Below are 26,009 nucleotides of genomic sequence, written 5' to 3'. Positions count from 1 at the left end.
GTACCTCGTACGAGGAAGACAGCAAGGACATGGCTAGATCATACGCCGGCCACTCTCCATGGGGAACCCAAACAGCTTCAGGGGGTAACGCGCCTGATAAGTGCGGGGAACGACTGAAAGATCGTCGCAGTCGTCAGCCTGATTGAGATAGACCATTTGAGGAGACGAGGGCACTGATCCTCGGGCATATGTACCCAGCATTGTGGAAACGGATCCTGGAAAGGTCGGTCAGGAGTTGAATTTGATTTTTATTGGCACTCTGGAAAGAGCTAGACGCAACGGCCAAGTCGGTGATGGAACTATTGCATTTTAGTGAAAAGGGATAGACGAGGCCAAGGGAACATATCCCCGGAGTTACTTGTGATAAATTGGGTGATTCACCAAAATGATTACCTTGTTCTCCGGATAACGATCAGCCTTGACCCGAGGTTATAAGTACATTTAGGTCAGCCTTCTCCATTTCATGTCACGTGAACCGATGAATGGAAAAACAATATTCCGAAGCCTTTATCAAGAGTACGAATTTAGGAGCCATGTGCAATGTATCAATCAGCGTTGGAATGATCTATTCGCATTCGCATTCGCAGTTCTACCTCCTTGCCTCCTTTGAATTTGTACTACTAATATGTCCAATTCAACAGCTGCTGATCTGTCATGACTAACAACGGGCCTTAGTAAATGATCACTATATCTTCCTTTCCTTATTGTGACTAGATGTCTCAATACACTGAGCATATCTTCTATAATGACTCATCCAAGCGTCGGTCTATTCACGTTGCCGAATTTCGCGCTGAATCAAATCATAGAGTACCTCGAACGAGATGACCAGGCTGCATTTGCCCACGCAAGCAAGTACTGCCGCAATCTCGACGAGTTGGCCTCACATCAACTTACCATTGAGGTTTCTGACCCAGAAAGTCTACAGGAGGACATCACCTGTCTATCGGAATTGAGCGAGCATGAACGCAATGCAATTCGTTCGATCACTATCGAGGGTTTCTTGGAACTTGATGGAACTGACACGGAGAGCGATCCCGATCCCTGGGTGGCCCTTGCCAACTTCCTATGCCTGTTTCCTGCCCTGAAACATCTCACGTGGAATTGTTACCCTCAAATCTCGAAATCGATCTTTTCAGTCATGAAACAGAGCTTTCCGCGATGCGAGATATGCCTCACCGACTTTCATCTGTTTGGCAACGCTCCCGAAGAAGTGTTTTGATATGTCGACGAGCTCTTAGCATCTCCAAGCCCTATGTCGCTCGAAATGGACTGCACGATGTATAGACGGGGCAACACGCTACCAGGTGAAGTAATCGTGTCTTTGGCTCGTGGAAATCCTGACATTCGACGCATCTCAACGACACCTGAAATGAATTGGGCAAAATTTGAAAAGCACACGAAAGTCCATTCCCTTGCCCTGACAGACTTGACTTCACAAGCATATGCCCGTCTCGGTTTCACTCCAAAAGATATTGGCAACCTGAAGGAGATTACGACACGCTTCAGATCCCCATTGACTTTCGTGAATACAGAGATCGACTTCTTAATACTCAAATCCTGGCAGCTTTCAGCACAAGACTCTCGAGAGCTCGTTCGACGTGGGGTGCACCTAGATATGCGCTCCTGAAGTAAACCCTCATTTATGTGGATATTCAGGAAGAACCTCCTCAGTCGGAGGTCGACGTTGCCCGACGATTTTCCAGCTGGCGGATGGGAGTCGGAAAGACCTTTGCCTGGTGATCGATTGCAGAAGGGGCATCTGAAGCAAGCACTGATCAATGACGCCGTCGACGAAGCTATCGCACGGAGCATATTCCGATGCATCTTCTCCAGCAAAGGACCTCGTTCTTACCCACTCGAAGATCTAACCATAATGCCGACAAGCATGAGCTTGGACGGACGGAGCTCCTTGGAGCGAGAGCTAAGTTTGGTGAACGAAGTTATCAGCGAACAATGTCACGTTCGGAGAGGTATTCGTGACGACGAGCGAGATGACCTGTTTGTTGAGACGGGCGATTCAACAATGTACCTACGATCGGCGCGGTACTACCTGGCTTGACACCAGTGATGCAGGACGTCTTTGCGCACGTATGGCCTCAATGGGACAAGACCACAAACTGGAGCGAGTCATGGCATAGCTTCTCTTACAAAGCTGGGAATAAGAGGTATTTGTCCTTTGAACAAACAACAGTTGGATGTATGGTCAGGCTAGCCAGAGTCAGAACGAAGAGTTGGAGAAAGGGGGTGTCAAGGCCCTTTTCATCTCCACACATGGTGTATTTTACCGAGGCGATGGTCCATGTCTCCAGCTTCTTCTCCACAAAGAGCCTCAGTACTCGGTCTGATCATGGAGATACTGTAGACGAACTTGTACGAGCAAAGGGTCTTTTGCGGTGGCTTAGGTCTATTACAGAGCTTGCAGTTAGATTAGGATGATTCACTTGCCTTGGGGTAGATTGCTCTTTTTTAGATGGCCATCGTACGTGGGTGCAAGAGATACACATGAATTAATACCATTCTTTTCCGCTGTTCCTTTAAGTGCCCAGACATTGTTACTTTGCGGTTTTTGTCACAAGTCATGTCAACCCAAGACCTTCCAAATTACCCAGACCTGCGCGGCAAAGTAGCACTGGTCACGGGCGTAGGTCAGGACGGACCGGCAGACTTGACGGACAACTGGGGCAACGGGGCGGCGATTGCACTCGCGCTGGCCAGGAACGGGGTGAAGATCTTCGGGTGCGACGTCAACCTGGAGGCAGGTCGACGCACAAAGAGCCGGATCGAGGCCGAAGTCCCGGGCGCCGTGGTGGACGTGGTGCCCACGGACGTGACGTCGTCCTCGGCGGTCGACGAGCTGGTTCGGGAGTGCCTGCGCAGGCACGACGGCCGCATCGACATCTTGGTCAACAACGTCGGACGCAGCGAAAAGGGGGGGCCGGCCGACATGTCGGAAGAGACGTGGGACAGCCAGGTCGCGGTCAACCTGAAGAGCGTGTACCTGACCTGCCACGCCGTGCTGCCGGTCATGGAGGCCCAGAGGTCGGGGTCCGTGGTCAACATCAGCAGCATCGCGGGCATGAGGTACATCGGGAAGCCTCAGGTGGCCTACTCGAGCACCAAGGCCGCGGTGACCCAGTTCACCAAGCACACGGCCGTGGTGTACGCGGACAAGGGCGTGAGGCTGAACGCCGTCTGCCCCGGGTTGATGTTCACGCCGCTCGTCCACACCATCGCCAAAAAGTACGCCGGGGGCGACTACGACGGGTTCGTGGCCACGAGGCACGCCCAGGTGCCCACGGGGAAGATGGGGACGAGCGCCGACGTCGCGAACGCCGTGGTGTTTTTGGCGAGCAGCGTCGCCGCCAGGTACGTGACGGGCCAGAAGTTGGTGGTGGATGGGGGCATGGTGTCGAGTACGGGTAGGACTTGATTTTTTTTTGTTTCTTCTCGCATGCATACGCATGCGAGTGTGCCGTACTGTGTACCTATGCACTCGAGACAATAATGTAGAATGTGACTTTGGGTGATGTGATTAGTGTGTCCCTCTCTCTCTCTCTCTCTCTTTTTTTGTCTCAAAAGTACGGGTGGACGAACGAGTAGATTCGTCCAATCTAACTTGGAAGCGACGTCGAATCATTTTCGAGGGTGCTCAGACCAGTAAGTGGTGAGGCTGAGATGGATCTAGGCAAAATGTCACAAATGTGTGTGCCAGTCGGTATTATCCTGTACTGTACTGTACGGAGTACTTCTACGGGGTAGAAAGCCGTGCATCCTGGGATGGTGGATTTTCGTTGACGGGTATCCCATCCGTACCAGCACGAGGTATTGTAGTTCGAGCCGACTAACTTGTCAGATCGAGACGGGACCTGGATAAATGTCCCAGCTTACCTTCCTTTTCTTCACAAGTACGAGTAGTACCGTAGATTAATACGAAGTACCTTACCCTGTACTTTGTCTTGCCAATTTACCTTAGCCGACAAGCCGAAGCAACTTTGTAGTCGGGGCACCAAAAGGCCGATCTCCAGACGCACAAGGCTAAAAGAAAGAGCCGCAAGTTCAGGGACTTTTGAGATGATTATTGTCTCGCACCCCCTTGATCGATCGTCCAGGGGGGTTGCGAAGGCTTTGTTACTTGCAATAATGCAGGTACAAATATCCGACGGAGTAGCCTTAATGGTAGCTCGCACTTCGTAGTACAATATCTGCCTTAGAGGCGGCACGGCTGCTTCTTGGTTCATTTAATCCTAGCAAAAATACGGAGTATCACAAAATCTCATCGTCCTTTGAATGGAACGGTGGGTGGAATATGGAGCCAGCCAAGAACGCCTTCGTCGCTTGGCACCTTGGCACCTTGGCAGCAATGTACTGTAACGAGTACGAGTATTTGTACTATACCAGAAGAGTTCATCACCATTAGCCATTTTCCATGCAACTAGTTAATTCATCCTGGTCTCAAGCATCCGGCGCGTGCCTAATTGCCATACAACTGTCACATTGTTTCTCTATCTCCGGAGTAGTAAATGCATGGCCTTGTCATTTTCCACGCCCAGGCATTCTCCCTAGTGTGTGTCGGGGCGTTGAGATCTCCCAAGCCCAAGCCCAATGACGCTATCATCATCCGCCAGACGCGTGGCCTAGATTGTGATGGCCTTGATGGAAGCCGCTCATGGTCTCAAATATGCGAGAGAGGGGACTTGGATAACAACAATACCACCAAAAAGATAAATCCATCATCTTACTCTCCCTTCACATTCGTTCGACACTGACCATTTTCACCCATTGTGTTATTTTCTTGTTAGACCGGCCGTGGATTTCTTGTTCATCTTTCATCGTTTCTGTCCCTCTTTTTCTCCATCAAGGAATTTTAATCAGCACGTTTGATCTTATATTTCTAAGTCGGTCGTCTGTGGTCAATGTATAGGAAGTAGTCGGGGATTCTTCGACTTGACTCTGTTAATATCACCTCGAATTGTGTCGACAACATACCTACAAGGTCCGAGCACGAAATTATAGACCTTCATCAGGGACTCGGTCAGAACCTTTACGAGTTGTAACGACGATAGCCGGAGACAGTGCTCCAGATCGTTTGTTCAGTCCAGTGTCGTGCCTGTACACGTGGAAAGCAGTTGCGAATGGGGAAGCAAGTGGAAATAGGACAAGAAGACGAATAGAGTTTTGCTCGCTACAGCATGAAGTTGTCATGGCTCGCCGTCCTCGGTACCACCCTCATCCTCAGGGCGAACTTGGTCCTTTCACAGGATGATACCTCCAACCCAGATGTTAATCCAGGCACTGATGTGGCCCCGGGCATCCAGGTCGACCCGGGCTCTGAACTTGACCCGGGCGCTCAACCTGATCCAGGTTCAGACTCAAGTTCAGGTTCCGACGGCAACCCTAATGCTGCTCTCGTGCAAGGCACAGACCCGAACCCCGAGTATACCGGTGGCGAACCAGTGCCAGAAGAAGGAAGCGAGTATGAAATCGCAGATGCAGAGGATGATGGGTACAATCTGATTCCACATATTCCAGACGACTGCAGCGACATCCGAATATTCAGTTTCCGGGGTTCGAATGAGCCTTACCCCGGGCGTGGAGGAGCCATGTTGGGCATCATGTGTTCGTACTTTGAACCGACAGGCTTGTCTTGCGACTACGAAGATGTCGCTTACCCGGCCAACATCTCATACTCTGGCTATTACTGTTCGTCGGCACACGTCGGCACTATTGCCGCTGTAGATCAGATGACCGGATATGTGCAAAAGTGTCCAGATTCGCGCTTGGTTTTGATGGGCTATTCCCAGGGTGCAAATGTCGCTAGTGATATCTTGGGGGGTGGCGGTGGCACGCTGTTTGGGTGCCAGCAGCCCGATAATCCGCCGCTGCCTAGGGACACCAAACCCGGCTCAAATGGTTAGTCTCCTGAACATGTCATCCAACTCTCAACAAAGCCATGACTAACATTTCCACAGTTGCCGCCGTGGTGACCATGGGCAATCCTCGTAACACCGCAAATCAGCCGTATAATATTGGCCGTGGCTCGAATTACACGGGCGAGTTAGGACGCAAGGGCCAACAACTAGACGATCTCAACAAATTCGACGACATCATGGCCAATTGGTGCAATCATGGCGACCCCGTCTGTGCAGTTGGCAGTGAGCCTGTCAACATTACCGCCCATTGGAGCTACTATGACGAATACGCCCACGTCGCGTCGAAATGGGTAGTGGCTACTGTACTGGGCTATACGGACGAAAGACTCGACTTGGCTCTTGATGGCCACAACGAGAGTGTTGTCCTGGTAAATTCGAGCAACAGCTCTGGAAGTGGAAGTGGAAGTGGAAGTGGTAGCGGAGGAGATGAAGATGGGGCTTTCAGCTTCAGAGGTAACCCCGGAGGTGGGTTGAGTGTGCTAATGCTCGTTGCATTTGTTACGGCTGGCTTAAGTTCCATGTTCTGAAGATGTTTCGGAGCTGAAAGTTGGTCGCTGTTTTCTTTGAGTTTTAGCGAAGCATATGGACGGATATAAAAGAGCGGGACTATTTTGGGATTTTCGATGGGCAACATGGTCTTAAATAGAGGAAAGGACGAGCATTGGAACTCTGGAGAACTCCGGAATATCTATATCAATGCGGTTTCAATAGACGATCTATGTTCAAAAGTGTCAAGTCCGGGTCTGACTACAGCTTATAAAGTTCGCTGACAGCCTTGCGGTCCTTGAGTCTAGAGCGGCATCATTTTCTGCCAGAATAGGTATGAGCCTTGGCGCTGAAAGTTTGACTGTCAAGGCTGTGCAAGACCTGTCGGAGCGGCACAGACAATAAAACCACTAACAACAACGACCCCAAGATTGCAAGATACCTATCTAGGTAGACAAAACAGTCGTCGGTGGCACCAACTCCCTTGCGCCAGACTCCTTACGACAATTAGCAATTCCTGGCGCGTTTGGACCGCCAACCCACATCAACATGAAGCTCGTCAGGTATGGCCTTTCTATTTCCGCAAGACACGTTGTCTGCATTTTCTGGCACCGAACACAGGGATTAGGCATGCTAACCTTGCGCTGGTAGATTTCTTATGAAATGCGCCAACGAGACGGTGACGATTGAACTGAAGAATGGGACAATCGTCCACGGCACCATCACCTCCGTCTCTCCACAAATGAACACCGCTCTTCGCGCTGTCAAGATGACTCCCAGAAACCGCGCCAACGCTTCAGTACCCGGTGAGACCATTTCCTTGGACACGATCAACATCCGTGGCTCGACAATTCGATACTTCATCCTCCCAGACTCGTTACCACTCGACACGCTCCTGATTGACGACCAACCCAAGCCCAAGAATAAAGCGAGAAAAGAAGGAGAAAGCCGCGGCGGCAGAGGTGGCAGAGGCGGCCCGAGAGGAAGAGGCCGTGGCGGGGGCCGCGGACGAGGACGAGGAAGGGGTTTCTAGGCTCAACAGGTGGACATGATGGTTTGAAGAACGTTTGTAACGAGGCACGCGATTCATGGCTCATATGGGCAAGATGGCACGCAGGCAGCCGTTGTTGTGTCTATACTAGTCAAGGGTCATTGGCGGTGTCAAGAAATTGCATCCATGCGGCAGGCAGGTTTTCTTTTGGATTGTCACAGGCCCCGACCTCGGCGTTGTCAGGATGAAAACCCAAATCCAGGTGCACAGGTCGTGCGAGCGCTTTGAGATCTAAAAAGGTAGAGACGAAAGATCATGATCACCAGCCGAGCTATCAGGTGCTCAGACCGGAGGTGGTCGCTAGCAGGCTATATCATTCCACGAGAATCGCCCAGCCATACAATATGTACGAGGTGTGCACAAGTGGAAAGGGGCGGGCAAGTGATTTCTCCAGTACAGAACCTGCAGGTACGTCGTCTAGGACACCGCAATTCCTTATGACAGTACCTCTAATGAAAGAAATGAAAAAAGTCTCTTGTTTTGTTGTTTTGCATGTTGGCACAATTGACGAGCGAGCACTGCCTCGTTGGTCTACACAAGGCCCAGAGTAATACTTTTATACGACTCGAATCACGAACGTCACTTGATCTTCCCACTGGCGATTGGTTGAAAGTACTATTTTGCAACTCTTCGACGGGAAAAGCAGACGTATGCTGCTCGTGCGGGCTTGTTGGACGATCAATGAGAACACACGGGGACTTCTCCGGCTGATGAATTCTTACCCCGATGTCCATTTCGTTATCAAAACGAACCTCATCATGAAATTCGTCGCCTTCATCATCCACGCTAGCTTTCAAGAGGAACCCCCGAGTCTAGGTGTATCCCACGAAACCGACAAAGTCGAACTGTCTCTTCTCGAGTCTCCTTCTGACCCATTGCACCTTACCACACACCCGAACGACGGCGCCCGTAAGTCAAGTTCTTCGGTACAATGCTCGTTTTCTAAGTGTCCATGCTCTAGTTGCCAACGGACACTGACAAGAACAGGAGTTGTGCAGAATAGTTCGATAGATTCTATTAAAAGCAGCAGGGCTACTTACCGAGGTTGCTGCTTTAGCATCTCAAACACGCGACTGCGCGAAGCCCAAAGAACATTTCTAGACATTACACATAATCTGTTCCAACTGCGTTCGAGCTACTACCGTAGATTGTATGGTGGTAGGATGTCTTGCACAAAATGACCATCGCCTCATTTTTCAAGGAGCTTTACTCTCTCGACATACTTGACACCCGCTTCACCACTTCCTCCTCGACCTCCTTGAAACATGTGAACGGGAATGCCTCGAACAAGGCGACAGTTGAAAAAGATGGAAAACCCAGCACACCTACAGACATCTCTCCCTCAAAATGGCGGACACCAGAGTTCTACTTTTATGCCCTGGTGTTTCTGTTCTGCGTGCCGCAGATGTACTGGGCTGTAGTGGAGGTTTCCCAGCGTAAGACACAATCCACAGGCTTCATGTCGGCACACATCTCGAAGGAGAATCTGACGGCGGTGGTATAGCTGAGTCCCCCAACTACTCAAAATACGAACATTTGCTCTCACAGGGTTGGCTGTTTGGTAGGAAAGTGGTACGTAGATGCTTTCAACCATCTCAATCCATTCCAGCAAGGCTTATGTAGAATATAGGACAATTCAGATGGCCAATATGCCAGCTTCCGGGACAACATACCATACCTTGCCGTTCTTGTTGTTGTCCATCCGATGCTACGGCGGATATATGAGTGGATTTCAACTCCGTCGACCCTGACCGGCAGTAACGACGCAAAGCAAATCACTAGCACTCACATTGCTGAACAGCGGCTCCGACGACGCACTTCGTTCGATTTCTGGGCGGCCTTGATCTATATATCTGCTCTCAACGGGACGTCTATGCTCAAGATCCTCCTGATCCTCCTCGTCAACTACAAAATCGCAACGGCTCTTCCTCGGAACGCTGTTCCAGTAACGACTTGGGTGTTCAACATTACGATCCTCTTCGCAAACGAGCTCACGCAAGGCTATCGTTACACTAGCGTAGGCAATGCTCTAGCCCATTTTGTCCCTTCTGCCGTCGAATGGGGAAAGACACTCGACTCATATGGTGGACTCAACCCGCGATGGGAGGTTCTTTTCAAAATCACGATCCTGAGAATGATCTCGTTCAACTTTGACTATTACTGGTCCTTGGACAGGTCTCGGGCTGGGAGTCCCATCGAGGTAAGCCATATCTCTCCCGTGCTCCGTCAACAACACACCGAGGAGATCCTGAGCACTGACAATGTCAAGAAGAAACAACTTGACCCCGCAGCGTTGTCTGAGCGAGACCGTGTCGCCATGCCCGCTCCGGCGTGGACATTCGCGTCATTCCGCATCTACATCGCTTACATCCTATATCCACCACTATACCTCGCTGGACCTATTCTGACTTTCAACGACTATATCTCCCAATCCTCGTACCAAGCACCGTCGATCACGACCAGGCGCACAACACTCTACGGCATACGCTTCCTGCTCACCCTGTTCTGCATGGAGTTTCTCCTGCACACGGCGTATGTGGTGGCAATCTCTCAAGTCAAACCTGACTGGTCTACGTACACGCCATTCCAGCTTGCCATGCTAGCGTATTTCAACCTGCACATCATCTGGTTGAAGCTGATGATCCCATGGCGCTTTTTCAGACTCTGGGCATTGATTGACGGCATAGACCCGCCGGAGAACATGGTCCGGTGCATGAGCGACAACTACTCTGCCTTTGGGTTCTGGCGATCGTGGCACCGAAGTTTCAACAGATGGACGGTCCGCTACGTCTACATCCCACTCGGCGGTGGTCCTGGTGGAGGGTCTGGAGTGGTCCGAGGCTTGCTCAATATGCTCGCCGTCTTTACGTTCGTGGCGCTATGGCACGATATCAATCTACGGCTGCTGATGTGGGGATGGCTCGTCACGTTGTTCGTCCTGCCAGAAGTTCTGGGGAGCATGGCGTTTCCCAAATCCAAGTGGAAGAACAGGCCGACCGCCTACCGGATCATTTGCGGAATAGGCGCCGTCGCCAATATCCTCCTCATGATGGCGGCGAATCTCGTAGGGTTTGCCGTCGGGTTGGATGGGCTGATGGGTCTCGTCCACGGCATCATTGGGAGTTGGCAGGGTGCGATGTTCATGCTTGGTGCTTGCGGAGCGCTCTTCGTCGGTGTTCAAGTCATGTTTGAACATCGGGAAGAGGAAAAGAGAAATGGCATTCGTCTCAAGTATTGATTACGACGAAGTGGGTGCTGTTTTTGTTCTTGTGTGGGATACGGATGTACAATACCTCTCACCAAGTATGTTGGATTATAGTCAGTTGTTGGACATTGTAAGGATAGAAATGTACCCGGATATGACAAAGCAAGTGGTAACCTTTCCTGAAACTGTTCCCTCTTTCCCTTCTTTATTTACAATATCGAGGTATTAACAACACCTACTGGTACAGCGTGTATCGTTCACGTGATGTCTCGGTCGAGAGAAGGTCAAGTGTTTACGAAACCAATATGACCAATTACAATCGCACCTTTCTATGGAAGTGGGTTCTTTTTGGAGTATTCCGTACACTCGTGCTCCCGTACTTTGGGGGGGTTGATGGTTCGTAAGAAGGTGGTAAGCAGGACCATCGAGTACGGATGATCTTCTAACAATAAAAAGGGCACCGCTGACCCTCGACTCGGCCTAATCACTTTACAATATCAGTACAAGCAAACAATGAAGTCGGGATTGGTTAGTCATAGTTTGGTTAATTAGGAACAATTCAAGATGGATTCGAACTCGAACTCGAACTCGAACTCGAATACGACTACGAATTCCCTCCCAGCAAGTTTATGGGGCAAGAAGGGCGAACTCGTTCGACCACCGGCTCAATTTCGAAATTTCATCTCTCGAGATCCCGGGGCAAGGTTCCCTCCAGAAGCGAACAGGTTCGTTGGTAACCAAAAAAAAAAGAGACAGAAAGGGCCCAGGCTGATTCTCTGGCGTCGATATAGATACCATCTATACGTGTCTTATGCCTGTCCATGGGGTGAGTACAAACATGACACACATGCATGACATACAACAAGTCCCAAAGTGGACATCAGACGGACTGACCAGTATCGAAAGCTCACCGAACGTTGATCGTCCGGAAACTCAAAGGTCTCGAGTCTTTGATATCGGTCACGTCGGTGCACTGGCACATGTCACTGACGGACAGTTGGCGGTTCGTCACACCCGACGAGAAACTTCCAATGGACGACTGTACTCCTGACCCTTTGCACTCGGACGTCAAAAGACCCAAGGAGTTGTACCTGAGAGCCAACCCGGATTACCAGGGACGATTTTCCGTTCCCGTGTTGTGGGACAAGACACTCGAGACCATCGTGAGCAACGAGAGTAGCGAAATCATCCGTATGCTTTACACCGAGTTTGACGACCTTTTGCCGGAAGACAAGCGAGCCGTGGATTTGTATCCTGTGGAATTGAGGGAGAAGATCGACGAAGCCAATGGTTGGACATATGAGAATATCAATAATGGAGTTTAGTGAGTACTTGTTGACTTCCCTACTACCTCCCATCTCTTGACCTCCTACATACTCCTTACCCAGACAACTGAGGTGCTGACCACCGGGGTTGTTGATTCACCCACAGCAAATGTGGTTTGGCCAAAACACAAGAAGTGTATCACGAAGCCGTCAGCAATTTGTTCAATCATTTGGACAAGGTCGAATCTCATCTTGCTTCACGTAGCAGTCCTGGACCTTACTATTTCGGTGCCGAGATCACAGAGGCAGATATTCGGTTGTATGTCACCATGATCCGATTCGACCCGGTCTACGTGTCTCTTTTCAAGACGAACAAGGGCATGATTCGGTATCAATACCCTAACATCCACAAATGGTTGAGGAACTTGTATTGGACCGTGCCGGCTTTCAAGGACACCACCAGTTTTGAGCATATCAAGAACCATTATTTCGTGAGTTTGACCATTTTGAACCCGGCCGGTGTCGTGCCCGAAGGTCCCACGCCACATGTTTTGCCGTTGGAGGCACGAAACTAGCCATGAAATACGCGCCTGGCCAAATTGTTTGTTATGGGAGTGGAATGTTGATGGCTATCCGTACGAGGAGAAGATTGTGGGGGAATCTTAAGACAACTCGTTCCTTTGTAGCTGGAGAAAACATCCGTCTCCATGTCACTTGACGTCACTTGCGTTTATACGCTGTAGGTGGTGCAAAAAGACAATCAATGACACCAGTTGAACATGTTTTGCACCCTTTCATTCTCTTCTCACAAATTTAATGCTGTGATTGAAGGTTGTAAGAGCCTGAAAGAGATAAGGAAGCAACTAAATACCTGACAAGTCGTTCTCGTCGTCCACAGGTGCTCCTATCGAGCACTACTCCGTATATCTTTACCTCCTTACCTACCGGAATCACACAGAACTCACAGTCTACCACGAGTACGATGACACCCTTCTCATCACTCCTCCGATATTCAAGGGGCTTCAGGTCCTCGAGATTATCCCTTCCTTCCTCTCAAACGATAAGAAGCAGAGCAAACGCTCGACCGCTATCCACAACCGCCCCATATGGATTCGCGTCAGGTCAAGATCCTGATCGTCATCCACACCCTCAGCGAGATGCACAGTTGGACCGGGAAAAGATGAACCCAGAGGCGAACGAGTACGCCAAGTCGAGCACCGACGACACCACGGCGGCGAACGAAGAGGCGGCTTTCGATCCCAACATCACCGACCCGGAAGAGGCTCGAAAGAAGGCCGGAGAAGGGAACCAGGTCAACCCTTTGGACTCTAGCCCCGCCAACCCGGACCTCAGCCAGCCGACGGCGGAAGAGCAGGGTGGGTCCAAGAAGAAGATGTCCGAGGGAGGAGGTGGACGAGCCGGGGGTGGTGAGGCCGGTAAAGGAGAACAGAGTGTGTGATTGTTTGCTGCACGGGCTAAAACTTTGGGGGGGGGGTCCTTGTACATATGTTTTCCAATATCATTCTCGTTGGCGGAAAAAAAAACCAAGTCGACAGTTATGTATCAGGACATTAGTTGTAGGTTACATGAGATATTCAAAAACTGGGGTATCACAGGCCGCGGAAAAAAAGTCCCAAAAACAAACTCCCCTTCGTGAAACCAATACTAGTCGTACTCACACAAGATTTTCATGCCTTCCAGTCCGTCTTTCCCAGACGGACCACGTCTTTTTGTGCGAGGATCCAAACTTTTTCCTTGACCTCACCTTTCTCGACCTCGGCTGCAGCGGCGACGGCGGCTCTTGCAATCGTCTCTGCGTCTTGAGCCCAGGAATCCTTGAAGGAGCTGTGTAGATGTCCCAGTCCATTCGCGAAAGATCTCAGGCCGGCCTCGAAGACACCTCTGCTCTGTTCACGTTCGCCGACGATGAGACCCGGGCGGACGATGATTGTGTGTTCGAACTCGAGAGCCTTGACGATGTCTTCGATCTCGCCCTTCATCTTGGGGTATCCGAACATGGAGCCTGCGCTGGCCCCCGTGCTACTGATGAGCACGTACGTCTTTGTCCCCGCTTCTTTGGCAGCCTTTGCGACCTGGAGGTTCATCTCGTGTTCGATCTTGTTTTGGTTCTCGAAGCCGCCCACTGCCGCTCGAGTCGTGCCCAGTGCGTAAAAGACGGCCGCTGGGGGAGGAGAGAGTGCGGAAATGTGCTCGCCCCATTTGGTGGTGTCTTTTTCAAGCACCTCGTTCACGGGGACGACACCAGACTCGGCCGGGGCTGGGAGTGAGCGGCGGGCGATGGTGTCGAGGCTGGTGTATTGCGATGGACTGCCGCCGGCGCGAAGAATCGAGAGGATATGGGATCCCTAAATGACAGAAAGACACACGTTAGGAAATCCCGCCCACGCTCTCTCACATGCGCCTCGCAATGGAAAAGAGCAAGTTTTGGGGAGAGACTCACAATGAGGCCGGTGCAGCCAACAACGAGGGCGGTAGCCATTGTGTTCTTGTGAGCGTATTCTGTAGACGGTACTCCGTATGCGTGGTGGGAACGGAGTAGGTGATGTATGTTCGTAGTATGAAGCTTGTCTCTTGTCAAGTTTCAGGAGATGCAGAAGGCCGGGTCTTTATATACCTATCTTTGCGTGCTGTTGCTGTCTGCCTACTTCCGGATCTTGGTTGTGAAATGATAACGTCAAAGCCCCCGGATGAACGCGGACAAAGTTCTACCGCTCTTGTTTTCAGGCATTTGCTACGCACTTACGCTGAAACCTCGGCATCAAGAATATTCCACGGTAATTAACTCTTTACAAAATGCGCTCATCAAAAAGACATGATTAATCTCGTATGGGACTACGAGCACGGTATAGTTGAACCTCTATCATCGCTTCGCTTCGACCCGTACTCGTCTTTTCAACGGGTGCAACGCGAGCTAAACGTCAATCGAGCGAAATAAAGGGCTTGCTGACACAGCATGCTACTGGATGACCACACAATGTCGATCGGCGAAACAGGTTGGAAATTCTGTTCGACGCACGAATCTCCGACTCGATTGCCTCGTCTGAATGTAAACTGACGTCGTTGTCCAATACATCCTGCTGGTCACTGCTCTCCAGTCAAGACCGTCCAAGATGATCATGCCGACTCCCACCACCAGGCTAGACTACCACCAACGATCACCCCTGCTATCACCATGTTCCGAAAGGCTCTGATGGCCATACGGATTCCGGCTGCCTCGACCTTCTTCTGGAATTCCGCTCCGGCCTTATTCTCCCACGGAAACTCCTCGTCTGGCACTGGCTTGTCCAGAAACTTGCATAGCGGTTCCCAGCCTTGCTGTACTTCCCACTTTAGATACTTTCTCCCTTCATTGTTCAATTTGGACTCCAAATTTTGATAGTAATCCTCTGCCCACTGTTTGCCGTTTTGCTGGAATCCTCCTGGTCCTTTGCCCATCATTGAGATGCTAAGCACCACTGTCCGATACCACCAATACATCCTGGCATCCCAACGGCTCAAAACCCAAAAGATCCAACTCCCAATGGTCATCCCGACTGCTTCGTTCAGGCTACGGTGCCATGCGTTCATGTCTCTTCGCCTGTTCAATATGACCGCGGCGTGAGGGTAAAAGTCCAGTAACTCCTCGGCGAACAGCAGCGGAGGCATGTCCATGATACCGTCACACTCGGCGAGCAGCCTATCCCAGTCGAAACTTTCCGCCAAGCGCTGGTCGCCGCGCTCTTTGGCTTGAAGCAGCTGGAGCCACAGGGGACAATCATTGGCACGCGAAGAGGGCAGGTTGAAGCCGTGCCAGATGTCGTGGTATCCGAGCTTTTCCAAACCGAGTTTCAGAGAGTCGGTGCCAGAACGTGGAAGACCGAGAGCCAGGACTTGCATCGGATAATTTGCAGGACGTGGTGGCCTGTTGGGCGTCTTTACAGGGTAGATGAATCGACAAACTTGATCAGTCATGGTCGCCATGGCTCAATGAGGCGAGGATAACACTTTATTCAACAGGTGAGATTAAAGAATGTTTCTAGAGCGACAACATGCTGAGATAGTTATAACAGTGTCACGTTCCACAAACCCCGAGCAACATCGGCTTCAACGTGGCACAAACTGGCCTTGGCCTTACAGGCGAGTAAGGCGTCCAACTTTCCTTAAGATTGATCGACATTGAGGTCAGCTACACTGCCAAAACCAGCAGTGGTTTTCGACCTCTTTCTCACCTTGTCATGTCGAGTCGACGGATTTTATGTTGAGCTCGAGGCAGACAACCACTTGCAAAAATAGCCTTGAACCGAATGAAGAGCGTACATCGAAAGCGTCCTTGAATCTAGGCTCATTATGGCCTAGTTCAGCCTTGTGGCGATCTTCTTGACTCTAGCCTCAGCCTTGTCAAGCGTTGATCACGTGCTCGAGCACGCAATCGACGCTTTCCACTTTTTTTCTCAGTTGGCAGCATCACCTCATCTACTGCCGGTCCAGAGCGCAGGAAAATGTTGTGGCTAGCGGGCGATGTCGCCCGGACGGGCGCCGTGGATTTGAAATTATTTCTTACGGAGGAGAACGAATACCTCCTCCTCACTCCTCCGTCTTTCCCATCCTCCAGGAAGTCACAGTTAGGCCCTTGCTTTGAACAGTGGCCTTGTAGAGGAGATATCGAGATCTGAAGTTGAAATGGCCTCCTCAAACAGACAGTCTTTCGGCCAGTCGCCGCCCCTGGCTTCGGTTGCAGGACCTACCTACCTGACTGCTCAGACTCTTGTCCAGCAAGTCGCCTATACTCTCTCGGACAAGATCTTTTCCTACTCCCCGGAGACCTTCGACCTCGATGTTGCAGCACGCGCGTGGGCCGAGGCGCAAGAGACGAACGCGAACGGCTACCGGACTGCTGTCCAGTCCATGCAGATACGCAACGGAGCAGGGTCGATTGCTCTCGGCTACATGTTCTCCAAAGACTTCGACCTGAAGAAGAGACATATCCCGCAGGGCTTGATTGCCCCGTCGTCAGCCTTGACCTTTCTGAGACCTGTACTCGACCAGCTCTCTCTCCTCTACTCTGTGAGCAACCCATTTGTCGCTCACATTGCAGCCTTGGACTATGAGGGCGAACAAGACGGTGGACTGGTCTCCGACTATGCTACAGCCCTGTCCACAGCGGAAGATTTGGGATTGGGATTGGTGGCCTCACAATCTGCTCATGAGGCGCAACATATGTCGCTCCTTGCGACCCTCTTGGCGCAAGACCTTCCCACGCTTCACGTGTATGACGGTCAGAGGGTCGGCCGGGAGACCACTAGAGTCATCGATATCCTCGATAAGTCTGGTCTCGCAGCTGCATACCGTGCGGTTCTCAATGCTGTTCCCGCAGAGGACCGAAAGCACATGACCTCCGAAGGTCGAGCCCTCAAGACGTTGAAGGCATTGAATGAAGAGCTCGGGACGGATTACAAGCCCTTTGAGTACTCTGGTCACGAACAACCAGAAGTGGTTCTCGTCACCTTTGGCTCAGTCGAGTCGTCTTTGGCATCTCAGGCCGCCGCTTCTTTGGCTCGATCCGGTAGCAGGGTTGGCGCCATCAATGTCAGACTTTATCGACCTTTCGCTGAGGACAAGTTCTTGAAGCTTTTGCCTAGCAGTGTCAGAGTCGTGGGCGTCCTCGGACAGGTTGCTGATGCCCAGGCTGTTCAAGAAGCTGGCTCACATTCACAGCTTTTCGAAGATGTCCTGGCGTCCGTCTCCTACGGAAGTTCCTTTCATGATGTACCCGAGGTCCGCGAGGTGAAGTATGCTCGTGCTGAGCGCTGGACACCTTCCTCTATCTCGGCTACATTCCAGAGACTGCTTGGCAAAACTCCTGATGATCAAGGCCTCGCCTCGTCTCTCGACGATTCGGTGCAGCAATACACTTTCTGGAATGTCGATGATGCGCCGTCCGCGGCCGCGGCATCTTTCCTTGCTCAAGCTCTCGCTAAGGATTCGGCTCAAAATGTCACTGTCAACACTACCCATGACAATCTCTTGCAGGGTGGCGCGCACAGGATTGACATCCGCAAAGGTTCGATGACCGTTGACGCCGCGTACCCTGTCACTGCAGCGAACACTATTGTGGTTTCCGACGTCAAGCTCCTGGAGAAGGTTGATGTTCTGAACTCCGTTCAGAGCGGTGGCAATGTCATCCTGCTGCTTCCAGGCATCAAGGACGAAGATGTTGAGAAGAAACTTCCGACCTCTTTCAAGAAATCCGTCGCCGGGAATGCCCTCAACTTATACCTCATCAATTCGGCGAACACTGGCCTCAACACCGAAGACGCCGAACTTGAGACTCTCACAGTTCAAACTGCTTTCCTCCGCGTGGCACTTGGCAAGTCAGAAGAGATTGGTCTCCAGAAGCTCGCCACCATCAACAGCGATGTGAAGACTCTCGAGCAAGTTGCCGCTGATCTAGAACATACTCTTCGCAAGATCGAGGTGCCTAAGGAATGGACCGAGCTTGAGGCTGAGATCAGGGAAAGCCTCGCAACCGACATTCTATCAAACAGTTTCGCACCATTCGACAAGACTGAAGAAGAACCTCCTTCTGTCCTTCGCAGCTGGCAAAAAGCAGCCAAGGGCCTTTTGTTCAAGGAGGCGTACCAAACCGCAAACACCTTGCGCCCAGAGCTGCCAACGAAGACATTTACCGTGCGCGTCAAGGAGAATCGCCGTCTCACGCCCATCACGTACGAGCGAAACATTTTCCACATTGAATTCGACCTCGGTACTTCAGGTCTCAAATACGACATTGGTGAAGCGCTCGGTGTCCACGCCGAAAATGATCATGATCAGGTCATGAACTTTATCAAGTGGTATGACCTCAATGCTGAAGATGTCGTCGAAGTTGCATCCCGAGACGACCCATCGATCTTTGAGAACAGGACCATCTACCAAGCTCTGATGCAGAACGTTGACATCTTCGGCCGTCCACCCAAGAAATTTTATGAAGCGCTTGCTGAATTTGCGGACGATGAGAATGAGAAGAAGAACCTGCTCACTCTTGCCGGACCAGAGGGATTCAAGGAGTTCCAACGCCGCGCTGAAGTCGATACTGTGACATTTGCCGATGTACTCCTTGAGTTTCCATCAGCACACCCATCGTTCCATGACATTGTGCGCATCGTCCAGCCGATGAAGCGTCGTGAATACTCGATCGCATCGTGCCAGGCTGTCACACCCACGTCGGTCGCACTCATGGTCGTTGTGGTCAACTGGGTCGATCCCAAGGGCCGTGACCGTTTCGGCCAGGCCACCAAGTACTTGAGCAACCTCAAGGTCGGTGCTCCTGTGACTGTCAGCGTCAAGCCATCCGTCATGAAACTACCTCCAAAGTCGACGCAACCTATCATCATGGCTGGTCTGGGTACAGGTCTTGCTCCTTTCAGAGCTTTCGTGCAGCACCGCGCCATGGAGAAGGCCCAGGGCAAAGAAATCGGGTCTGTCTTGCTGTACATGGGATCGCGACACCAACGTGAGGAGTACTGCTATGGTGAAGAGTGGGAGGCATACCAGGCTGCTGGTGTGATTACCCTGCTAGGACGAGCGTTCTCTCGTGATCAACCTCAAAAGATCTATATCCAGGATAGGATGAGGGAGACTCTGGATGATATCACTCAAGCTTACATCAAGGAAGAGGGTGCGTTCTACCTTTGTGGTCCAACCTGGCCTGTTCCCGATGTGACGAATGTCTTGGAGGAGGCCATCACCAAGGATGCAAAGGCTGCCGGTGCTAAGAAGGTTGATTCAGCCAGAGAGATTATGAAGTTGAAGGACGACGGAAGATACGTTCTTGAAGTTTACTAGTAGAATTTCTAGACCTGTCAACGATCAAAACTGTCATAGACATGGCGCGTTGCCGTTTTGTACATGAATAGAACCTGTTTCGCCATCCTCATCACTCCAACCGACCAAGAGCTTCTTCTGATTATCACCACAATTCATCGCTCTGTCTAGACCATCGAATCATATCTTATCGAAGGTCACACCGTCTGATAATGGTATCTACCTTGGTAGAGCGTCCGAACGGTAAAATCCGCGATCCTTTGATCCTCCCAGGGTATCACGCGATGATGAAGAGCCTTGATCCTTGCGGCGTTCCCTAGATCCCCAGGTGAGTTGAGTACGGTATGTGACGATTACTTAGTGTGTTCCTAGCTCTGCCGAAGAATGAGTCAATGAGCCCCAAGGCCTCCCAGAATGCAACCCTGGATATCATGTTCGCCGTTCCCGCACTTCTTCCATCCCAGGCCTGGTCAAGATCTTCGTCACAAGGGCAAAAGGTAACGTTGGGATCACAACCAATGACAAAGCTCCGGGTGGCACTGATAGCTATCGCAACAAGGTCCCAACGTCCGGGCAAGCATCAGCAAGCTTTCTCTTAGCTTTTGCATACGAGCAATGTTTCTCTCATCCCCTTGCATCTCCACATGACGTACCTGGCGGCGCTACATTCACGCATGGTGATGCTCGGGGATTGTGTCGTGTGGTACAACGGCCGGACGTACTCGTATCACGACGATCCGTGGTGGTATGGACTGTAGCGAGGGAAGCCAGTTAAAAGACAGGCAGAAACCGAAAATGTCACCTCTTTTGACTTTCCCCGTATAAAACCAGACAGAATCGAAATGTTACTTCTTTATTGTTGAACTTGCTCGAATCAGTTTTCAACCTTCTCTGAAGAAAGACTGATTGATCTTGTCGGACCGTCCAAAAACAATCATGCGTCTGTCCAGCATCTTCGCCACGGTCACGGCGACAGCCTTTGCTGGCTTCACCGCAGCTCAGATCGGACCTTTGGGTGAAGATGGTCGACCGACAAACTACACGGCGTACAATTTCACCCAATTGATCGACCACTTCCCACACTCGGCCCGCTACAAACCCAACACCAACGCGACCTTCACCCAAAGGTACTGGTTCGACCCGACGTACTACAAGCCGGGGGGTCCGGTGTTTCTGTACATCGGAGGCGAGGTCAACGGAGAGTCGAGGTTCAGCAACCTCCAGACCGGTATCGTACAGATCCTCATGAACGCCACCGGCGGTCTGGGGGTGATTTTGGAGAACAGGTACTACGGCGAGAGTTATCCCTTTGAGAACTCGAGCACCGACAACCTGAGGTTCTTGACCAACGAACAGACCATCGCCGACAATGCGTATTTTGCTCAACGCGCCACGTTCCCGAACGTCCCGGGAGGAGGCAACCTCACCGCCCCCGGCACCCCGTGGATCCTGTACGGTGGGAGTCTCGCAGGGGCCGAGACCGCATTTTCCGTCGTCCAGTACGGCCATGTCCTGTGGGGTGGCATCGCGGCCTCTGGTGTAGTCCACGCCGTACACGGGTACCCGGAATGGTACAACCCCATCCAGGAAAACGGCCCTCAGGATTGCATCACCAGGATCAACAAAATCATCGACAAGATTGACCATTTGATTCAAACCAAAAACACAAAAGCCGTTCAACAGGTGAAAGAAATCTTTGGATTGGGGTCTCTGAGTAGTTTGGGAGACTTTGCAATGACTGTAAGGGGGTTTTTTGTTTCCTGCCTGCCATCTGATCTGGTCGAGTGTGGAGTTTCCCATCAAAGTTGAGGACCAGAGAGAGAGAGAAAAAGATGTCTTCATGCGTTTTATATCAAGCTGACAAGATCTGCTGTTCCAGATCGCATTCCCAATAGGTGGTCCAATGAACTACCCGACAAACACATGGCAAGAACTGAATTGGTGGCCGGCTTACGACTCCCCCGACTTTTTCAATTTTTGCAACAACATCACCGACATGAACGCTCCGGCGAGTATCACTGCCGTCGACACACAATTGTCGAATTACACCAACGGTTCGGCATGGACAGGACTAGGAGCTTACGCGAATTACGTCAAGACCGTGATCCTACCCGCATGTCCAAGTCCTGATCTGATCGACACCACCACACCAGGATGTTTTTCTACACAAAACGGTAAGTTTGGGGACACATGCCTCTGAACTTTTGCAAATACTCAAACAGCCAATTTTTTTTTTCTGGTCGTTGGTCACTGACTATTTGGTTCTCGTTTGCAGAAACATTCTACGCAGACCCCACCAACTCGGCCTCCCGGTCGTACTTGTACTCGACGTGTAGCGAATTGGGGGCCTACCAGATGCCGCAACCTCACGGGACCCCTTCGTTGTTGTCACGGGCCATCGACCTCAATTACACCCAACAGTGGTGCACTTGGGCCTTCCCCGAGGGACCTCTGTCTCCTCAAGCCGTACCTCCTCCGAACGGGCCCAACCTGACTTGGTATCACATGTACGGAGATTTCGACATTTCGGCTCCTCGACTCGCCCTGATCGACGGTGGCAGTGACGTCTGGAGGGACGTTTGCTACCACGGACACAACGCCAGCCGTCGGTACGGAGAGAACCAAATGCTCATCACGGGTGCCGGTCACCACTGGGATTCTTCGGGCATCCTGAACATCAGTGGTGAACCGGACTTCATAAGGGCGGCCCACGAGTGGGAGATCAAACGGGTCCAGGGTTGGTTGACGGAGTGGGATCAAACCAAAGGGTCGAGCCGGAAAAGGGATGAGTTGTGAAAAAAGAAGTGTGCTTGTCTCGTCTAGTATATCCATCTTACCCAAAACCGGTCGTGAGAACCAAACTGGTTGATACACACACCTGTGAATGTTACAGCATTGCTCTCTGCTTTCACATGACTCGATATACGAGGGCAGGAGGGAAAGGCAGTAATCAGCCAAAGAACATGATATTATTATTATTATTATTACTACCATATACACAGTCATCATGCGTCCCGTGGTACTCACGAGGTGATCATTCCGTGGTCTCGTTACAGAAAGTGTACTGTCCATATTAAGTACAACCTTTCATGTTCAATCACCACATCCCTTTTTTTTGACTCGAGTAGCCCGTATAATGTCTATTTCTCTACACCACACTGACGAGTAACAAGCTCGTATGGTCTCAAAAGCCATCAATCACCAAAAGGAAACATCAGCAAGATACTCATCATCAACATTATTGTTGTTGTCGTCATCGAATCCCCATTCCGTAAGACCCATGTCACCGAAATCGAACATTCCATCTGGAGTCTAGCCATGACAAATCATTATTTGTTGGTCTTTTTTCTTCTTGAATTGCAACGTTCCATGCTTGAACGGGTGATGGGGAAAACTAGAAGTCAGGAGGAAAGGTAAAGGGGGGGAGGGGGGGGGGCGGGGAGAAAAAGCGGAAGTGTAGTGTAAGTGTATCACAGTAGGATCGATGGGGCGAAAGAAACGAGAAAAAGAAAACCCACCATGAATGCATTGTCGTCCTGTAAAAGAGTTTCATCAAACGGCAACAGCGTCGACGGTGCCAAAACCGAACTCTGACGACTTGGTTTTTCTTTTCCAACTCGATTTTCATTACCATTACCATTCTCATCATCACGACGATCATCGTTCTGAGTGTGACTCACACCAGCATGATCCTCCAATATCGCAATGCTCTCCCTCATGGCCTCTTCTGCACCCTGCAACAAGAACCCCGGGATTTCGGTCTTGTCCATACCGCGCAGCAGGGCGTCAATGTGTGAGGCGATCAGGCAAGAAAACAAGTACCCCTTGACGTTCGTCTCGCCGATGCGCACTCCGCGGAGACACCAGGCCTTGGCTTCCTGCACGACGGGCAACAAGTCGGGCCGTAAGGGCGTGAAGAAGCCCATGCCGGCCTCGTCACGCTCTTCCAGCTGGGCACGAAGTTCGGCGGCCACCAGACACGACGCTTGGAAGACACCACTCCGGTAAACTGGGTGGAAGCCGTATCCGGATACGGATGTGGCGGCGAGACCTGGTGAAGAATTTGATGACGTGCTTTGACTCTGACTTTGAGTGGATTGTGGTGTACCGACAATACCACGTCCGCCCACTTGCTGAGAGGATGACCCGTAGGCCATGTACCATATCTTCAAGGAAGCTTCGAGTACCACTTTTCTCGAATACGCGTACGCGGCTTCATGCATTGATTGTTCAAAGAACGGGACGTGCAAACTCATCAGGTACCGATTCATCATGAGGTCTGTGGTCAAAAGTTCAAAGTTGTTGGGTACAGATCGGTTCCACGACGGTGACAGCATGCCCTGCAATGTTCGAGTGAGAGTCTTGTATGCCACTCTCATCTCCCCGTCCAGTTGTAGCATCGGCTCATATCGGCCGTTGACTCTGAGATCGTTCAAGAACTTGACGACGGCCAGACGTACCGAAAAAGATTTCCGCAGAGCGATCGACGTCGACACTTGAGTATGTACCTCCTCGGCCCAGACAGTGGGAGACTTTTCCTCCAATTGGACATCGTCGAGGTTGGTGGGGGGTTCCGTGTCAAAGTCGTCCGGGGACACAAGCACAGGGCCACCGGAGTACATGCTCGACTGCAGAGATATTTCGAGGATCGTGTTCCACAGCCGTCGGCGCATTTCCGTGGCAAATACCGTCGACCCGGTAGGATTGGGGCGGTCATGGTTCAGACCCATGTAGATCGCTCGTCTGTATAATTCGCCAGCCGAGATCCACGTCAAGTCTCCGCAGACGTCCACGAGCTCTCGTGCCACGATCAGTAGGATGTGGATCTGCAAGGATTGCACGTTCAACCGGATCTTGGAGTTTGGTGTATTCAGCCAGGTCTGAGCCTCGTAGACCCATCGCATAGCGGACGTGCGCATGCCAAAGTTCTGGTCGTACGTGGCGCCGATGGCAAGGATCAACTTTAGTTGAACCATGAAAGCGGTGTCGCGACGAGAAGAAGTTGAAGTTGAAGTTGAACCGTCGGCAGCAGCAGCAGCAGAAGAAGAAGAAGAAGTCCAGAGTGCTGCAACTTGCTTTTTGAACGTGGGGATGTGTATGATTCTATACACAGATTCGATCGTGCCGAGATAATTGTCGATGAGATGTTCCACGACCTCTCGCGGCGGTAGATCATCACCGAGCGGTGTCGGCCATGCTGGTAAGCGAGATGATTTGATGACTTTTGCCAACGCCTTGCACCGTCGCAACCCGGCTGGAATTACCGTGGGTTCTTTGCGCATATAAGACTCGACGAGACGTAATAAGTCTCCGAACTGGTCATGTCACATTGTGGAAAGTTAGAGGGAGGCATGAAGAGTACGACAGAATATGAAAGAAACGGTAATGAGTCTAGGTCAAAAAAGACAGACACACAACGCACGCACGTACGTACCATGGCAACACCATTCATCCAGTGACTCTGACCGAACTGGCGGGATTTGTGAAACACCGTCCGTCCAAGTATTCGAGGTTCGCCGAAAAAGTCCTGTCTACATTGTGCAGGGTCAGGTATTTCCCGAGTCAAAGGTGCCGGTGCAATGTCTCGACTACTCTGGTCCAGTGTCCTGGTGGGACTTTCTATCATCAAAGTATCGATGGGGAGGTTCGTCGCCGTCGCCGTCGTTGTCGACAATGGAGTACCAGGGTGATAGGGAGCCGTCGAGGTGCTGCTTGTTGTTATGCTAGGGGGGTTCCCCGTCGACCCAGGAGATGTCTGGCCACTAACAACGTTGACAGTCGGCTCTCTTCCTGTGTTGAGTGATCGCTGTTTGAGAGGAGGGTACTCTTCATAGACGCAGACCGCATCCCTCGAACGAGTGCAGTTGTTACAAGGGTACTCGCGGTTGCATCGGATTTTGCGTTTCCTGCAAACGGTGCATGTAACTGCTGGTCTTCTTCTTCTCCTTTGTTGTCGGCGACATTCGGACTCGGACATCTGTTGCTGACCTGAAGGCGTGCTCAGGATCATGGTGAGGTTACTAGACAGAAATTATTCATCGGCGAGGGACTTATTTGTCGCATAGTCTGATATGAGCGATGCAGGAAGAGGTGATAAACAGTCGTCTTAATGTCGGATTATCCGAGTCGGCCCGGACGTAATTCTGCGTTTTGATACTTATGGTTGACAATATGCCGGGACTTCCTGACAGCCAACTGGTAACTAGAATAGCGGTACCGGAACTTGTACTTTGACGTAATCCGAGATACAT

The 26,009-nt window shown here is 51.2% G+C and overlaps 12 protein-coding genes across 14 annotated transcripts; 9 read left to right on the top strand and 3 right to left on the bottom strand.

Moving 5' to 3' along the window:
• Nucleotides 1-1,642: 1,642 nt before the first annotated feature.
• On the top strand, nucleotides 1,643-2,345 carry PV06_03553 (uncharacterized protein; the record flags this gene model as incomplete). Its single annotated transcript, XM_016404353.1, has 2 exons — nucleotides 1,643-2,025; nucleotides 2,192-2,345. 2 exons carry the CDS (start codon nucleotides 1,643-1,645, stop codon nucleotides 2,343-2,345), a joined length of 537 nt encoding a protein of 178 aa, XP_016265358.1.
• A 233-nt stretch (nucleotides 2,346-2,578) lies between these two features.
• On the top strand, nucleotides 2,579-3,430 carry PV06_03552 (uncharacterized protein; the record flags this gene model as incomplete). The annotated part of the gene is made up of 1 exon (XM_016404352.1): nucleotides 2,579-3,430. One exon carries the CDS (start codon nucleotides 2,579-2,581, stop codon nucleotides 3,428-3,430), a length of 852 nt encoding a protein of 283 aa, XP_016265357.1.
• Nucleotides 3,431-4,703: 1,273 nt separating this feature from the next.
• Nucleotides 4,704-6,654, top strand: PV06_03551 (uncharacterized protein). The gene is made up of 2 exons (XM_016404351.1): nucleotides 4,704-5,910; nucleotides 5,970-6,654. The coding sequence occupies exons 1-2, from the start codon at nucleotides 5,190-5,192 to the stop codon at nucleotides 6,455-6,457; spliced, it is 1,209 nt and encodes a 402-aa protein (XP_016265356.1). The 5' UTR covers nucleotides 4,704-5,189; the 3' UTR covers nucleotides 6,458-6,654.
• A 173-nt stretch (nucleotides 6,655-6,827) lies between these two features.
• PV06_03550 (uncharacterized protein) lies at nucleotides 6,828-8,310 on the top strand. The gene is made up of 3 exons (XM_016404350.1): nucleotides 6,828-6,979; nucleotides 7,068-7,875; nucleotides 7,939-8,310. The coding sequence occupies exons 1-2, from the start codon at nucleotides 6,966-6,968 to the stop codon at nucleotides 7,447-7,449; spliced, it is 396 nt and encodes a 131-aa protein (XP_016265355.1). The 5' UTR covers nucleotides 6,828-6,965; the 3' UTR covers nucleotides 7,450-7,875; nucleotides 7,939-8,310.
• Nucleotides 8,311-8,584: 274 nt separating this feature from the next.
• PV06_03549 lies at nucleotides 8,585-10,956 on the top strand. Of its 2 annotated transcripts, XM_016404348.1 has the most exons (5): nucleotides 8,585-8,903; nucleotides 8,972-9,039; nucleotides 9,098-9,667; nucleotides 9,737-10,834; nucleotides 10,920-10,956. In XM_016404348.1, exons 1-4 carry the CDS (start codon nucleotides 8,645-8,647, stop codon nucleotides 10,703-10,705), a joined length of 1,866 nt encoding a protein of 621 aa, XP_016265353.1. In that variant the 5' UTR covers nucleotides 8,585-8,644; the 3' UTR covers nucleotides 10,706-10,834; nucleotides 10,920-10,956. The 2 variants fall into 2 exon arrangements, with proteins under 2 accessions (XP_016265353.1, XP_016265354.1); XM_016404349.1 differs by having other exon boundaries at nucleotides 8,585-9,039.
• A 280-nt stretch (nucleotides 10,957-11,236) lies between these two features.
• On the top strand, nucleotides 11,237-12,512 carry PV06_03548 (uncharacterized protein; the record flags this gene model as incomplete). Its single annotated transcript, XM_016404347.1, has 4 exons — nucleotides 11,237-11,397; nucleotides 11,464-11,498; nucleotides 11,579-11,996; nucleotides 12,104-12,512. 4 exons carry the CDS (start codon nucleotides 11,237-11,239, stop codon nucleotides 12,510-12,512), a joined length of 1,023 nt encoding a protein of 340 aa, XP_016265352.1.
• Nucleotides 12,119-14,772, bottom strand: PV06_03546. Of its 2 annotated transcripts, XM_016404345.1 has the most exons (3): nucleotides 14,573-14,772; nucleotides 14,399-14,521; nucleotides 12,119-14,303 (listed from the first exon to the last, which is right to left on the bottom strand). In XM_016404345.1, exons 2-3 carry the CDS (start codon nucleotides 14,435-14,437, stop codon nucleotides 13,626-13,628), a joined length of 717 nt encoding a protein of 238 aa, XP_016265350.1. In that variant the 5' UTR covers nucleotides 14,438-14,521; nucleotides 14,573-14,772; the 3' UTR covers nucleotides 12,119-13,625. The 2 variants fall into 2 exon arrangements, with proteins under 2 accessions (XP_016265350.1, XP_016265349.1); XM_016404344.1 differs by having other exon boundaries at nucleotides 14,399-14,772.
• PV06_03547 (uncharacterized protein) lies at nucleotides 12,757-13,396 on the top strand (the record flags this gene model as incomplete). Its single annotated transcript, XM_016404346.1, has 1 exon — nucleotides 12,757-13,396. Exon 1 carries the CDS (start codon nucleotides 12,920-12,922, stop codon nucleotides 13,394-13,396), a length of 477 nt encoding a protein of 158 aa, XP_016265351.1. The 5' UTR covers nucleotides 12,757-12,919.
• On the top strand, nucleotides 14,718-19,870 carry PV06_03544 (uncharacterized protein). The gene is made up of 2 exons (XM_016404342.1): nucleotides 14,718-15,954; nucleotides 16,008-19,870. The coding sequence occupies exon 2, from the start codon at nucleotides 16,618-16,620 to the stop codon at nucleotides 19,777-19,779; it is 3,162 nt and encodes a 1,053-aa protein (XP_016265347.1). The 5' UTR covers nucleotides 14,718-15,954; nucleotides 16,008-16,617; the 3' UTR covers nucleotides 19,780-19,870.
• PV06_03545 (uncharacterized protein) lies at nucleotides 15,073-15,918 on the bottom strand (the record flags this gene model as incomplete). Its single annotated transcript, XM_016404343.1, has 1 exon — nucleotides 15,073-15,918. The coding sequence occupies one exon, from the start codon at nucleotides 15,916-15,918 to the stop codon at nucleotides 15,073-15,075; it is 846 nt and encodes a 281-aa protein (XP_016265348.1).
• Nucleotides 19,871-20,479: 609 nt separating the features above from the next.
• PV06_03543 (uncharacterized protein) lies at nucleotides 20,480-22,770 on the top strand. Its single transcript, XM_016404341.1, has 3 exons — nucleotides 20,480-21,498; nucleotides 21,638-21,932; nucleotides 22,034-22,770. Exons 1-3 carry the CDS (start codon nucleotides 20,695-20,697, stop codon nucleotides 22,552-22,554), a joined length of 1,620 nt encoding a protein of 539 aa, XP_016265346.1. The 5' UTR covers nucleotides 20,480-20,694; the 3' UTR covers nucleotides 22,555-22,770.
• Nucleotides 22,751-25,818, bottom strand: PV06_03542 (uncharacterized protein). Its single transcript, XM_016404340.1, has 3 exons — nucleotides 25,193-25,818; nucleotides 23,277-25,073; nucleotides 22,751-23,070 (listed from the first exon to the last, which is right to left on the bottom strand). Exons 1-3 carry the CDS (start codon nucleotides 25,766-25,768, stop codon nucleotides 22,957-22,959), a joined length of 2,487 nt encoding a protein of 828 aa, XP_016265345.1. The 5' UTR covers nucleotides 25,769-25,818; the 3' UTR covers nucleotides 22,751-22,956.
• Between the last annotated feature and the right edge of the window lie 191 nt (nucleotides 25,819-26,009).

Source organism: Exophiala oligosperma (assembly GCF_000835515.1).
Source record: "Exophiala oligosperma strain CBS 72588 unplaced genomic scaffold supercont1.3, whole genome shotgun sequence".
In the NCBI taxonomy this organism is placed as follows: Eukaryota; Fungi; Ascomycota; class Eurotiomycetes; order Chaetothyriales; family Herpotrichiellaceae; genus Exophiala; species Exophiala oligosperma.
The sequence above is the reverse complement of the archived record's forward strand: the minus strand, read 5'-3'. Positions and strand labels throughout refer to the sequence as shown.